General features: G+C 33.4%; 2 protein-coding genes across 2 annotated transcripts; both read right to left on the reverse strand.

The window, feature by feature from the left end:
- Positions 1–222: 222 nt before the first annotated feature.
- Positions 223–1,983, reverse strand: LOC110711156 (NDR1/HIN1-like protein 6). Its single transcript, XM_021889537.1, has one exon. The coding sequence runs from the start codon at positions 1,563–1,565 to the stop codon at positions 783–785; it is 783 nt and encodes a 260-aa protein (XP_021745229.1). The 5' UTR covers positions 1,566–1,983; the 3' UTR covers positions 223–782.
- A 6,236-nt stretch (positions 1,984–8,219) lies between these two features.
- LOC110711202 (FBD-associated F-box protein At4g10400-like) lies at positions 8,220–9,224 on the reverse strand. The gene has a single exon (XM_021889582.1). The coding sequence runs from the start codon at positions 9,222–9,224 to the stop codon at positions 8,220–8,222; it is 1,005 nt and encodes a 334-aa protein (XP_021745274.1).
- Between the last annotated feature and the right edge of the window lie 6,926 nt (positions 9,225–16,150).

The following is a 16,150-nucleotide window of genomic DNA, read 5'->3' on the forward strand; positions in this document are numbered from 1 at the left end:
ACCATATTTAAAAACATCAATGTTTAATTTCTTAGGACCTTTACTACCAAATCCTCATATAAGAACAATCAGTCTTAAAAGGAGTATGCAATTTCTTAATAGTAAAACTAGTTATTAACAACTTAACATTATTAATAAGAAAAATTTATCATTATTACGTATACAATTTGATCTCTTATTCATTCTTAAACGTGTATTTGTTTTGAACAATTCATGTTGTTGTTGACCTAATCAATTAATACAGTTGATAGCTGCCTATGGCAATACATGTCAATTCACTTCAGGTACTCAAGAGGGAGGTGAATTAAATTAGCAGTCATCACATTTTTTTTTTTTTTTTTTGAATTTTATAAAGCTTCGTGAAAATGTGATAAAGTACACATTGTATGTCAGCTTAAATTACTTAATTGATCTAGTTGGAACGTCATATACTCATATGAAAGCAAAAAAAAATAAAATCCTACTGGTAATAATAAAATAAATGTACAACATTCTTATTCATTATACAGTATGTAATATAGCATATCCATCAAAAGTCGATGTAACAGGTACATGTAGCTCGCTCATATACAATAATAATCTATATGCCATGGAAGATCCACAAATAATCCTCCAAATCTTTATTTAAAATATCTAATACTAGTAATAATATAAGAAATAGTAGAATAAACAGCAACAAAAAATATATCAAAATCATGTAAAAAATGAGAAATGGAAAATCAAAATGGAAATGAAAAGAATGAATTTCCAAAAAATAAAATAAAATTAAATTAAAAAAAAAATCAAAAAATACGTTTGAGTCTAAATTTGCAGCTGCTACTACCAATTCGAATTTCAGCTTGATCAGCTAATTTATCAATACTTAAGTGACACGTAACCCTAAACCTCATTTTCATCAACTTCAACTTTCCCAACTTAATCTTCACAGGAACCTTTGCCCTTAAAACCAAGGGAATATTTCCAGTATCTCTCTGTTGTTGTTGCAATGTAGAGCTTAACCCCGAGGCATCGTTAACGGTACCGGATAACGACACGTCGAGATTGGTGGTGTTACGGTGGCCTTGGTAAAACTTAGGTAATGACCCTTGACAAAGTTGTGTGTCTTTGTACCAAGCAGTAAGACTAGACCCACCTAGGTAATAAATGCCTATGCGTTTGTTAGGGTTGTGAGCGGTTATGTTTACGACGAACGCGGCGGATATAGAGTTGTTGTTGTTAGGGGAAAATTGGGTGACTTTAAGGGTATCAATGGAATAATCAGGGATTTTAGGGCGAAATATGAGGAAGAGTATACCTATGGTAGCACCGATAGCGACGATTAGTACAAGTAGTGTACAAAATATGCAACAAAATGCACGGCAGCAACAACTTCTTTTTCTACGTTTGTATGGTGGGGGTGGTATTGGGTAGGCAGGTGGAGGGCCGGCTCGAGCTGGTAAAGGAGGGTAGTGTTCGCGACCGGTGCTATCGGACTTGAGAGTGTTGGGTGGGATCAATGGCGCGGATGATGGTGGTGGCGCTTCCACGTCCGGTGCAGGGTGGATCCTTTGATGATCGGTAGACATCTTGTTTGGGCGGTTGTTTTAAGGCTTTTTGAATCAGATGTTTTTTTGTATGGTATTGTGACTTTTGTTAAAAGAAGGAAATATAAAGGATATTATAGGAGTATAAAAAGTCAGGAATTGGGTACGTTGAAGTTTCGTTTTATTTGACTTTGAGTGGTTTAGGTGATTTAATAACGTGTCCTTATTTGTTTCTAGATATACTCTGTGTATTTTTTTTTTCTCCTTTCATATGTAAGAAACTAAGAACTTTTCACTTTTGTTATTTATTAATTGGTAATATGTCAGCTACAATGGTCAAAGATGAGGGGGAAATTATTCTTTTTATATCTAATTTTTGTCAAGTTGTCTAATTATTTTCGGATGTATTTTGTTGTTGTTTAAGGTGAAATGCATTGAATTTATGATAATTTTGATAAAATAATTGGATTGAAGATAAGAGAATATGAACAGATAAACAAATTTAGTCAAACATGTATTAAATAAATTGTGTTTTGTTGCTTGTGGTAAGGTCCATCAAAGGTTAAAACGTGTACATAATTTTAGAAAGCATGTCCTAGTCTCTATTTGGAGATTGGAGTTCTACGATTTTAGATTTGCCATTTAGTAAATTGACTAAATTCGTAAGGCATGACCTCCTAGTTATGGTTTACGCTTTCGGCTATGGTGATGGGTTAATAACTTAATACCATATATACTAATTTAGTTCCTCAGAAAGAAAAAAAAAAAAAAAAAGAAAAAAAAAGTTAAATAGGGAAGATTCCACAATTTTATTAGTACTTTAGGTTAATTTTTAGGATCAAACGATGTCTCGAGCCAATAAATTAATGATAGAACTAGTTGGGTTAACAGTGAAAATTTTACAGTAGTCGTTTGAAATATGACTATCATAATGTTTTTATGTTATATAGTTCATAATTGACATTTTTTTCAAGTAATTAAATATATTACTTTATTAATGGTATTAAATAGTTTTATCAACATTTTTTTTTATTTATCAAATTATAGTTTCATTATGTAATTTTTTTTTCTTATTTTATAGTTTTTCAAATAATATTTATTTTGTGTTGGATTAAAATTTTTAAAATTTATATTTACACGGTAGATATTATAAGACTAATTATGACCATTTTATAACGTGAAAAATAAAACCGATCATATTATATATTATTAAAATAATATAGTAGTTATTTTTCAAACGACCACTGTAAAATCATTCGGTTAACACACTATGAAAAAATATAACACAACGCACATTTGTGTCTATTGGGCTGTGGGCCTAGAAGTGGCCGTATTATTGGGAAACACGATAGTAACAAATGTGTTTTGTTGTGGTTGTAAACGAGTCGGATTAGATGCATAATAGCAGAGCATGCTAGATCGTTGTAGAATCGCTCAGAATATGTAGGATCGTACGATCTTATTTTTCACTTGGATTATTATTGGATAGTACAGTATCGGGCATAATTGTGTATGATTGGTCATGATCGTCTGATCCTACTTTTTACTTATTAAAATTAGCCTATAGCAATCCAACTTCTCTAAGCTTGAAAAATTACTATCCAACTACTTAAACTATAAAATTAGCATTTTTACAGATTAAAAATATGTACGTAGTTATGTAGCCGCCTTTTTATTATTTTCTTTTTATCAATTTTGTAGGATCTTATGATTCTATAATCCGACTTTACCAATTTGATCCTACTCCTTCATTGATCCATTGTGCACATAAATATGTGGGTGCTTGCAAGGTGTCCCAGTTGGTAATGTGGCTTATGGATGAAAGGAGAGTATGATAAGGCAAAAGAGATAGAAGTATTACTGGAACTTTTTCCTCACACTTGAACAAAGTAGAGTAAATAGTGTAATATTGACCTTTCATTTACATTGAATAGTTAGGATTGCTCAATCTCTAACTCGTTGAATTACGAATATTTCACAAATCACAACCCTATTAGCTCCAAAGCTTTATTTTATCATCATGCCTTATATGTCCTCCATTCAAAACATCAAGAGTTGAACCTTTGAAATAACCATATTCACCAATGAATCTTTGTAGGAAGATTCATTGATTTGCACATTGATTATAAAAAAAGGCAACTGAGGGTGCAGAGAGCCCATATTGCATCCACATATCAAATCCAAAGAGTTCTCATGTGAAGAAACGTGGTATAGTATATAAATCAATCAAGATCCTCAATCATAAGCTTACATTTTTGGTTGAGTTGATCCTTTAAAAAAAAAAAAAAAAAAAAAAAAATTCCTATTAAGATCTGATACCATGTAAGTATGTGTAAATTTCCTTGGTTAAGATATTCTCATCAAACAATATATATATAGGAATTACAACCTAATCTATGAGAATATATGATTAACATGAATACACAAAATATATTAACAAGATATATATGAGAATATTTATCATATTATCTATCAGCAACCAAAAGTGATAATCCGAAAGGACAACAATATTTCTCGTTACAAATCCATTAAAAGTGTAATTGTACTCTACAACAGTCGCAAACCGGACTTGACTCCGGGATGAGAGTACGAGTTTGGCCAAAGATCGAGTATAAACCTGCTTGTAATAAGCAGCATCTACTTGGTTCGAATAACACAATTATTGCAATTTTTTTACAACAAAATAGATTGAAACACATAAAATTGTGGTTAAAGCTAGTGTATTAAGAAACGAAGGTAGTAATATTTTGTGGTCAAGCCGATGAGAGAACCTAAGGGCAACAGATTCATCTACTTCATCCACTCAGAGTCACATCTCCCACATTAAAATCGACAACCTCGGCCACTACCTTCTGTGCTTATGGGCAGCTATAAACATACTTGGCTCCATAAGGAGGATAGAGAGAATGTAGCAGAAGGCTTGGCAGCAACTTCTTCTTCGCTTGACAGGTAGTGGTACTGAGTAAGATGATGGGAGAGTTCGAGTTGGAAAGGCAGGTAGTAATCATCGCTGTTACCGTCCAATATGACAGCGTAAGGTGGGACTTCAACGTCTGAAGATGCGTATATTTTCTGATGATCAATAGTCATTTTTTGTGTGATTTTGCCAAATTTGGATGGTGTTTTGTATGGTTTTGGTGGAAGATTTAGAGAGATTTTGTATTCAAACCTTCATAATGTTTGACTTGGTAAGATCTTTGGAATTTATAAACATCTTTCTTAGTCATGTCGAATAACATCGCTTCATCAGTTTTTTTTTTTTTCTGTTGAAACAAGGTTACTTTTGTTTATAATGAAAAAGATATTGCATTTATTTGTCTTGTAACCTGATTCAACTAACACGAGACTTAATCTTATAAACAAAATTAACTCATTATTTTTGAAACAAGGTTCTTCGTAAACATCATCGCAAAGGCCTATCACAAGACTTATTCTTATAATTCAAAGCCTTTAGCCTTCATCATCCTTGCATTATGATTGCAGGGGAGAGTGATAGAGAATAATAGTTCTATAAATGACGAAAAGCCAACTTATTCAAAAAGCGTGTATATATTTCTCATCTGGAAGGTAATATCATGTTCCACGCTACACAATCATGCCTATAGAAAATCTGGCCTTCTAAGCAGCTTGAAAGAACTTCTAGGTTCTAACAAAATACTGTATGTAGAATAATAAAAATATACAGTACTTCACATCAACAGGAATACTCAAAATCCAGAAATAGTTTACACACTATAACCAGAAATAGTTTTCAAGGTTAATTATATATCTGACGTTTGTGTCATTACGTATTTGTGTGTTATTTTTCGTCTGTTTTCTTAATTTCTGAGGTGCGTATCACCTATGTTTAGTCCACCCTATTTAATTTTTTTTTTTTCGAAAGTCCACCCTATTTAATTACCTTATTACTTAACTCATGCTTGTATTAGATTTGAAAAAAAAAAAATAGTCTAGATCAAATTATAAATAAAAAAAAAACATTTTTTTTAAAAGTAAAATTAATTCATTAACAGAATAGTCCTACAACATCTACAATATAAATCAAAACTAGCAAATACAATAAAAATTGAATCAAATAATATTCTAATTGGAAAAACTAAACTTTATCATTTTATTATATGTGATTTTTAATGCTAATAGATATCTTTAAATTTTTTTTGAATAGTAAATATCTTTAGTTCTGTGATGAAAAACAATTATGAAAATTACATTAATGAAAATACAAATCTTTCAAGACCTCATTTGATAATTTTTTCATTATGAATCAGCTTATATGTAAAGTCAAAGCTTGGTCAAATTACGCAATCAGATTAGATCAAATCAGAAAATTTAAGTTTTTAAATATATATAAAGAAAAAAAAAGTTTCGCATTGATCTCTATTAGGATTTGTTACTGACCTGTGTGGGATTTTTTTTCTTAAAACAGTAAGTTCTTTGTTTAATCTATTAAACTATCACGTATAGGAAGTTATCTTGTTTGTCCTACGAAAATCAACAACATAAATCTCGAACTCTCGAAGCCTTTGATGAAATGGTGGAGAAGGTGGTGTCCAAGATCTCTTCCTCGAAGATTAGCATGATCTCTTCAAGAAACTTTAGCATGATCTCCAAGATTTCGTTCCACTTCACATTCTCAGTCTTCCTAGTGCCAAAAGGTGTAACAAAGAAAATCTCGTCTCATTGTTAGAGATACTCATATATTGGAGGAAGAAGAGTTCATTACAGTTACCAAAACAAGGGGGTTGGGACTGAAGAATTTGGAGCCCTCAATGAGGTGCTGATTTAAAAACAGGCTTGAGGCTTCATATAATAATGAGTTAATGACCTAGCTAGTAAAGCCGCCTGAGGAAGAAATTCTAGATTGCCAATCAGAAGAGCCCGAGGTTGATTAATTCTAACTAGACCTATTCAACGGGCTGGGCCGCGCTTTATATGAAATGGATTGGGCCAGGCCCGGCCAAGTATAATTCAAAATGGGCCGAGCTTGTCCATGGGCCATTAAGCCTAGCCCATTCAAAATCTATAAACAAACTACAACAATCCATAAAGAAAGAAGGTAAGCACCTGATCACAAGATTTTAATAGAGGGCGGGTTTGCATTGAATGCAGGATCTAGGACGATAAAAGTACTTGGAAAGTTAGAATAGAAATTTCATGACATTCAGGTCTCAAGGAATTTACAAGCAGAAATTATACAGTTGAGTTAGCATACCAAAGCAAATGCATAAGAAATTCTTATCTAAAATAAAATCTATAAGCAAGGAAATTTACATAGTAATGTGACACTATGTTTCAAAGAAACCCTGGCAACAAGATATCCCACAATCATGTAAGAAATTATGCAGCTCTGTAATAATATAATTTAATACGAACATGATCGAGTTTGGTCAAGATATCAAGCACAAACTCCGCACTATCTGTAGTTGAAAGTCTGAATCAATTAACTTAGACTTATCACAATCAACCAAACTAGAAAGTAGCACTTCAATTCAGTATAAACTAGAAAGATGCCCTTAAGTAAGAATTACATACTACTCACACAATTTTAATACTGCAACTTGAGATTGGTGAGTTTGGACATCCAATTCGGCACTGATTCCAGTTTCATGCAACCCCAAATATTAAGGGATTGGAGGGCAGTCAAGTGGCTTATCCAATCGGGCAGTTCTACCATGTCAGAGACCAAAGAGAACCTCTAACTCCTCCAAGGCACCCGAGACAGAGTATAATTTCTTGATTGACAGGTTTAGTAAAAATAATCAAACCTTATAAAACATCAATTGGACATCCAATACGATCAAATGACCAAACCTGTGACTCTGTGTTCATTTTCACTAAAATTATATCCTTTATCAGTTTTATCGCCTTTGTGCTAGATAAATTTGAAAATCTATCACTAAATTTTAACATAAATTAATCCAAGATAGATGATAGAAATTAAAAAAAAAAAAACAGAGAATATAAGGCATTTGGTCTTTAACTAATCACTCTATTGATGAAATTAATTAATCAATAACAGGAGGGATATGTACACATACATATCAAAGGAATAAAATTATATGTGTACATCAAACAAGAATTTCGCCATACAGTCAAATCATTAAGCACATTTGACATCTGATAACATGTTTCCTCATAGACAACACACCCTTGTTACTGCCAATACTAAAGGCTCGTTTTCTAGTAGTGAAAATATGTTGATATGTAATCTAGCAACTCGATTCCATCATCATGTAGTATGAATGAAGTCAGTCGTACCTTATATGTTTGCTTGAATATTAAATTGTCTTTTGGTAAATCAGAAGTAGCACGAAAAAATGTCAATCAACCACGGCCTACAATTGACATGCTTTCCGATTTTGAAAGCATTACTTGATAATGTAATAAAGCTACCCGAAAACACAACCTCACAAGTCAATGAGCTCCTTGGAAGCTTAAACAAGGACCTACAGAACTTATGTTCTACTCGTTCAGGCAAATGATGAACCAAGCAAACATTTAAGTTTTGCAAACCTGTTGCATTACCTAGAATGTACCTTAGAAACTCGAGCCAACAATACATCCTACCAAGTCCCTTTATCTCCAACGATATCGTTTTGAGCTTACTTATTAAACAACTTGGTACAACATTTGGCGCACACCAATTTCGCTCTGTTTGGTAAAGATGTTCCTTAGGGAGGATCACCCAAAGATGCTCTAAGTTGGGGAAGCATTGCAGCGAAACCAAAAAATCATTGCATTATTAAGACTAAACTCACACAAGGTTACTTTAAGACGGACTAAATGAAAAAACATGATGGGCGGATTCACCTTATTCAAGTAAGTGAATATATCCATTTGCCACTGCACCACTAAGTCAAGGGAATTGGTAACACTAGTCATTCCTTTGAAAAATTCGGAGAACCGATGAAGCTCCACATCAAGGTCTTCAAACTCTTCATATCTCATTTCACACCTCCTCAAGTCGATACACGCTTTGACTAGTGCGGTTGGATTAGTACGAAATCCATAAGGTAAAACGCAACCATATGTTACAAGGTTTGTCAATTTGGGTGCATCGATAGAAATAATCGAATAGTTATCCGGCGTTTGATATACATTATAAGGGACCAACCCTAATTCCAATGACTTTAAATTCGGGAAAAATATGTTCATCGATTGCATTGCATTTAGAGACTCCATAAAGTGTTGAGAAGACCTGAGAGTTAAATCTTCTAATAATGGAGAAGATTTACGTAAAGATCCAAACCAATGAGGCAGATAAGTAAGAGATCGTAACGAAAGCCTCTTCAAATTCGGAAGTTGAATATCAACATCTCTATATGCATCACTTTCCCTTGCAAACGGACCAAACAAATCCAAAATCACAAGAGATCGACAATTAAGCAAACATTCAGGTATCGGAAATAATATACTGCTAATGACTTGTAGCACTTTTTGACGGAAAGTATCTTGACCGTTATTATGCGAGTAGTTTAGGACCTCAAGTTTCGGGGAAGTCAGATTTTGTAGGATGTAATTGAGTTTGAATGTACTAATAGTGCAGAATTCAAGGCGAGTGACGCCAGTCCAGTGATGGCGCCAACGGTGTGATAAGACGGAGATAGAAATGGCGGATTTGATTGGAAGGCGAGAGAGGATTTCAGTGAGGATATCGTCTGGAAGTGAGCTCAATCGATCTTGCCCTCCACCCGATTCCATATTTATAATTTTGATCACTCTCTCTAAAGATTTTCTGTTTAGGTTCTTTGGCTTGCTTGTTAACTGCAAAGGTTGTTTTTGTTCGAGTCATCCGATTTAAATATTAAGATTTAAATTTTGAAGAGCGCTTTCCCTAAACAAGGTTAGGAATTCGCGTAATTCCCTAAATGCAGCCACTCTTTTATATATTCCCACTTTACCGTCCACGTCACCGGTTCAGTTGGAATTTTTTTTGACCAGTTTTTTTACAAAACCGCTACTTCAAGTAGCGATGTATTGAAGAAAACCGCTACTTGAAGTAGCGGTATACTCAATAAAAACCGCTACTTCAAGTGGCGGTTTATTAAGTGAAAACAATTCACAACAAAAACCGCTACTTGAAGTAGCGGTTTTGTTTTTAGAAACCGCTACTTGAAGTAGCGGTTTTCCCTGGACCGGAAAAAAAAAACCCGGTTTTTTTACCCAATGCTTACGTGGACTGTAGATTGGGAAAATGTAAAGAAGTGGCTGTAATTTGGGAATTGAGGTTTTTCTTGACATTATTTTGGGAAAGAGCTCAATTTTGAATGAATTCGGATAAATTTTAAAGATAAAAAAGTATTTTAGAATTTTATTCGTGATAAACTTTTTATATTTTCAATATATTTTATAAGTATCATATTTTTTAAAAATTCTTGGGTGGACCTGGTCCACAATAAATTTATTATGGACCTTATGTCCTCACGTGCTGTTCTCTGAAGAAAATAACCCGGCCCACACCTATCAAGCCCAATTATAACAAAACCCCTTCTAATCCAGTATTCCTTCGTTAAAAAAAATGAACTATATTATCTCTCCTCTGCGAACATCATCGCCGAAATTATGATGCAAATTCATCAATTGAGAAATTCTGCTGCAATTGTCTCAACAAATCGGTTTTTGAATCGGAATCAAACACAAATAACAATGAAGGTATCAATTACTCTTTATTTTGATTTTCTGCAAATATCATGAATAAAAATTGATTATGTTTTTAATTCGATTTAATTCTTCCCAAATCAATCTGTTTTTCTCTACTTAGGGCTTTTAATTATTCTAAAACGTTAATCAATTAAAACTTTCTTGATCAATTTTGGTTTCATTTGTGTATAATCTGAGGTTTAAATGATTGATGATGGTGTTAGTTACTTAGTTCTGGTAATTTTATGTAGCTTATGGAAAATTGCATAAATTACGTTGTGAGTAGAATTTTGATTTGTGTTATTTTTTGATTTATTTATTGTCCAACGTTAGCAGTGAAGTTTGGTGTGGAAAAGATGATGGGAATGATTTTAAAAAATTAAAGAAATAAAATTAGGGTTTATATGGTTTACGACTAGTTTAACCCTTTTGAAGGCATGTGAAATGGAAGTATAGAGGGATGAGGCTAGCAACATGCTTAAATAAAGGTCACTATGGCTATTATGACATTAGTGTATGAGAAAGGTTGCTATATTATTATAAGGGTCACTATACATATAGCTAGTTGATTGAGTTTCCACAATCAGCTATATAGTAGATGGCTGCCTTCAATTAACTCTCACGTGCTTAGGCTTATGACTTGGTATTATCGCTCTTTTGCTTTTGATAAAACTTATTTAGCTTCTAATATTTTGGATAGTTGGGATCACTGTAGTAGGTGGTGTTGGCTATGTACTCTTTTAGCTTCTCCATTAGTATCTTATTTTGCTCAAACATTTCTAATGTTGTTGTAATGGTTTCCATAGCTCCAACCTTTGTTGTGTTAAAAAAAAAATAAAAAAAAAAACTATATATTGCTATATGTCTCAGTTTTCAAATGATTGTTTTTCTGAAAGTTAAATACATAATGTTGTAGAACGAGTTATGAGATGTTGTTATTATTTTCAATTGTGAATGGAGTGTGGTATAATTTGTCCCACAACTTGTGATCGAGAAGAATGAGGTATATGCAAATAAAACATGTATACGTTATTCTTTTATTTAGCCGAAAATGGTCAGATTGATATCTAATGCTTTTATGTATGTTAGGTGATAAGAAGGGAACATGATAAACATTGTTCTCAGAGACATTAATGCCTTTATAATAAAGCATTGTAGGATTTGGAGAATCATATATAGTTAAAAACTCTATAAGCCTATTAGCTCAATTGGTCGAGCACTGTGTATATTTTTATTGGCACAGATGATGTAGGTTCAAGTCCTACATAGGCTAATAAGATTTAGACATATAGTGACCCATTTTAATAAATAGGTTAGTTTTGAATATAGTGACCCTTTACACGTAGTAACCCTTGTTTGAATATAGTGACTTTTTTTTTTACATGTAGTAACCCCTTATTGAATATAGTGGCTTTTTATTACATGTGGTGATTAACCCCTATTTTAATATAGTGACCTTTATTTTACTTGTAGTAATCCCTATTTGAATATAATGACCCTTTTTTTTTTTTGTTATTATTACATGTAGTATTTGAGTATAGCGACCTTTTTTTAACATGAAGTAACCCCTATTTGAATATAGTGATTTTTTATTTACATGTAGAATTTGAATATAGTGACCTTTTTTTACATGTAGTAACCCTATTTGAATCTAGTGATATTTTTTTTACATGTAGTAACTCCTATTTGAATATAGTGACCTTTTTCTAACATGTAATAATCCTATTTGAATATAGTTATTTATTTTGGAGTAATACTATTTTCATGCATGGTGATTCCTATTTAAACATAATCAAAGCATATTTACACTTATAATGACCTTTATTTAAATACAGTCATAGCTGCCCTATTTTTACATATAGTGAATCTTATTTAAACTAACATAATAACCCATATTTACACATGTACTGACCAATTTATACAGTCACTATTGTTATGATTCGAAACCTTTATTTAAATGAAGTCACCCTTTAATGATAATCAGCTTTTCATAGCCTATGCAGGATTCGAACCTACATCATTGAGCAGTTGCACAATGCTCTACCAATTGAGCTAATAGGCTTTTAAATTAAAGTGAACAATTTTCACTAATTTAAAGAAGAACAAGCTATAGCATGACAAAACTCATACAAGCTTATCAAACTAAATCTACAACTAATCAAACTAATTAAGTAAAATTAATGGATTAAACTAACCCAACTTACACTTTTGTCACTTATATATCATGCCCATAAAGCTTTTTTTTAGGGGAAAACATGGAAGCAATATTATTAAATCAACCAGAGTCTAAATCCACAAAAGCTAAAAAGCCTTGGGGAAAGAGTTTGCAAAGGATTGTTCTACATAATTAGCAGGAAACTCGCATTCACATTGCCATTTTGTCTAACATGCTTAAAAGAAAAACACTCACATTGCTCTCCTGCAAGTATAATATCATCAACGGCCATTTCGTCTCCTTGATAGCATTACAAACATTCAAGCATCACATATGAGCTTGATTTTCACATAACTCAGATTTCAAGCTAGCATTTCGAACCTCGCATTCTCGCAACCATCACATATGTGGAACAGGGTGTAAAAGTAAGATTTTACTCTGATATGTGAAATGAGCTGTATAATATTTTAGCGTCAATGCTACCCGAGAGCAACATAAAACTCTTATATAATTTGGTACACTGGAGGAATTCGGTATTAGTAGGAGGAGAGGTTGTGGAAATTAGATAATTTTGTAAGGTTTTTAATCATTCTCCATCAAGTTTAACAGCCAACAACTCCCCTTCGCTGTTCCTACCAACAACCTCAAGCCCCACACCCACACCTTCCATTAAAGCTTTATTAGAATTAATCTTGACATTGCCAGAAGCAGGAAGCAGACAACTACTACGATAATACATTCCTTCAAAAATCAAAGTCGCACCAACAACAACATTATACATCTTATACTCCCTAACAAACTTCACTTAAACCTAGACTTTTAACTCGCACCAACCACACCCTCGCCTCACTCGCCCAACTCAGCCACCACAAACACCTTCTGATAAATTTAATCAAAACCCTAATTACCTAAATCAAACAACTAATTAAAAAAAATAAAATAACGAAATTCAATTTAATTATAATTATAATTATACATGGATTGAACAAATTGAAACCCTAAATCGTTTTTAATGAACAAAAATTCAAGCAAAAAAAAAAGCCTTAAAAAGCTTACAAAGTTGAAAAATCAAGGTGAAGTCAGTGGCGGACTTGGGCTTAGACCTGGTGGGTCAAGTGACTCACCAGGCCCAAAAAAAAATTTTAAGTTAATTTTTAAAAAAAAAAAAAAAAAAAAAAAATCAGTTTTCCCAAATTCACGAATTCAGTATTTCAGTTCATGGCCTTCAATCCTTCATGCCCTAGCCAATTCGCCTCTTCCCTAATTCCCTTCAAGGCTTCAATCCTTCGCCATCATCAATCACCTATTCACCTCCATAATCGCCTCCTCCAGTCCTCCTCTTCGCAGTTCGCAACTCGCAACTTCGCAAGTAAGCATCTTCCTCACTCCTCAGTTAGTCAGTTCCTCTTCGCAGACTCGCAGTTCGTGCCTTCGACCCTTCGTCTTCCTCTTCGCATAAATTCAGGTGAGGTTAGTCTTCCTCTTCGTCTTCCTCAGTTAGTCTTCATCTAAATTTGTTTAATTGTTGATAACTTGATAACTTGATTGTCTTGATAATTGCTTGATTGCTTCGCTAATCGCTAGACGCCCAGTGGCCCTAGACGCTGCCTAGACGCCTACTGAGTACTGATTATTGTTAATTGTTAATTTTGTTATATATTGTTGTGATTTTGTGAATTGTTCAATGAAATTCTGAATGGTGAATTTGTGAAATGTTTGACACTTTAGTTCCTCTTCGTCTTCCTCAGTTCCTCTTCGCATAAATTAATTAATTAACTTAGTCTTCATCTAAATTTGTTTAATTGTTGATAATTGATATTACTTGTTAGTTATGAATTAGTAATACTAAATTTGATTCTTTGAACCCTAAATCCCTAATTGTTCAATAATCAACTCAATTGTTCAATAATCAACTCAATTTCAATAATCCCTAATTGTTGTGATTTTGTGAATTGTTCAATGAAATTCTGAATGGTGAATTTGTGAAATGTTTGACAATTGACACTTTACATACTTGTTCAAGCTGTGATGCTGTGATGCTGGCCTGCTGCCCTGTGAGCTTGTGATTTCAAGCTGTGAAATGGTGAATTTGTTAATTGTTCAAGCTGTGATACTGCCTGCTGGCCTGCTGCTCGCCTAGTCGGCAGTCGCCTGCTGCCCTGCTCCACTGCTCGAGAGTCGAGAGCGTGCTCTGCGCTCACCGCTCTTCGCTTCGTCGCTTCTTCTAAAGTCTAATCTCCTATTCTCATTTTGCTAGTAAGTTGATTTCTAATTTTTAGTTTAAAATTCTAATCTTCAATTTAATCAAGTCTAATTAGTTAATTCTATTAAACTTTGGTTGATTTGTTAGTTGTTCACTTCAAGTCTTCAATCACTTGTTTGTTTGGTAAACTTTGAACCTTTTGTTAATGAGTAATGACCTTAATGTAATAATGTTGTTGGGTTTTAGATGAAATTTGAACCTTTTTGACCATGTGAATATGTGATTATGTGAATTGTGGTTTGTTTGGTAAAATGATCTTTGTAAATAATTTTTCTGGGGAATTTTGCTTGCTTTAGTTGATTATTTATTCAAATTTCAGAATGAAGAGAAAACGCACTCCAAATGAACTGCAAAACATTACTAGCTTCTTTGCTAAAAAGAATCCTACTTCAACTTCTCTTCCACATCCCACACAAAATGAACAAACTATATCTCCACCTCAACAGAGTGAACAAACTATATGTCCACCTCAAGAAAGTGAACAACATTCATCTCCATCTAATTATTCCACTCAAAATTCCCCTCAAAATGAACAAGGCCAATGTTCTCCTAATGCCCCAATCTTTGGTGAAAGATTAAGTGAACATGAATTTGCTAATCTTCCACAAGATCCAGGAAAGAGGAGAAAGATGAGTCAATTTCATAAAGATGATAGAGATTTAGTGAGAAGAATTTACATTCAAAGAAAGCCTTGTCAGCCCAAAGACTTTATATTTCCTCAAACTTCTATTTTTGGCAAAAACCGTCGCTTTTGTGCTAAGTGGTTTGATACTTGGACTTGGCTTGAGTATAGTGTGGAAAAGGATGCTGCCTATTGTTTCCCTTGTTATCTATTCAAGGATGAAAATGCATTTGGAGGTGATGCTTTTGTTAGTGATGGTTTCAAATCATGGAATCGATCGGATTTAATAAGAAAACATGTGGGTAAGCACACGAGTGCACATAATAATGCAGTGTTAGCTATGGATTTCGGTAAATTTTTTTTTTTAGATACTTGATTATCGATTGTGACTCACCAGTCGGAAATTCCTGGGTCCGCCACTGGGTGAAGTAAGAGATTTTACCACGGTTTTGTGTTCCACCTCCTCGCGCTCTAAGAGGCGTTCCACCACCTTGCGTTTCACCATTGAAGAAGAAGATCACAGAGCTTGAAAGTGTGCAAATAGAGAGTAATTCGATCTTTGAAGTGAAAAATAAAAAAAAAATGCAGATGGTAGAGAGAGAAAATGGGGCAGAGTAAAATTGGTAGAGCTAAGATGAGAGTAATGAAGCGAGGGAAACAACGAAAATTAATTGCCCGTAGAAAGCTCACGTGACAGTAGTTGGTCTACAATAAACTTAATGTAGACCACGTCTATTTTAGAATTTGTGCATATTTTTACATTATAGAGTTCTTCTTAAAAAGTACATTAAATTAAATTTCTTTCTTTTTAATAGATTACCTCTTTTCCTTTTTTTTTTTTTTGAATAGATTTAAATAGATTACTTAGATTTGTATACTACACATATACTCGTATCAATTTTGACTTGGTTTGGCTTGTTTTGGGTTAATGGGTCGGATTGGCTTTT

The sequence above is a fragment of the Chenopodium quinoa genome, unplaced genomic scaffold (assembly GCF_001683475.1).
Source record: "Chenopodium quinoa cultivar QQ74 unplaced genomic scaffold, ASM168347v1, whole genome shotgun sequence".
Lineage (NCBI taxonomy): Eukaryota > Viridiplantae > Streptophyta > Magnoliopsida > Caryophyllales > Amaranthaceae > Chenopodium > Chenopodium quinoa.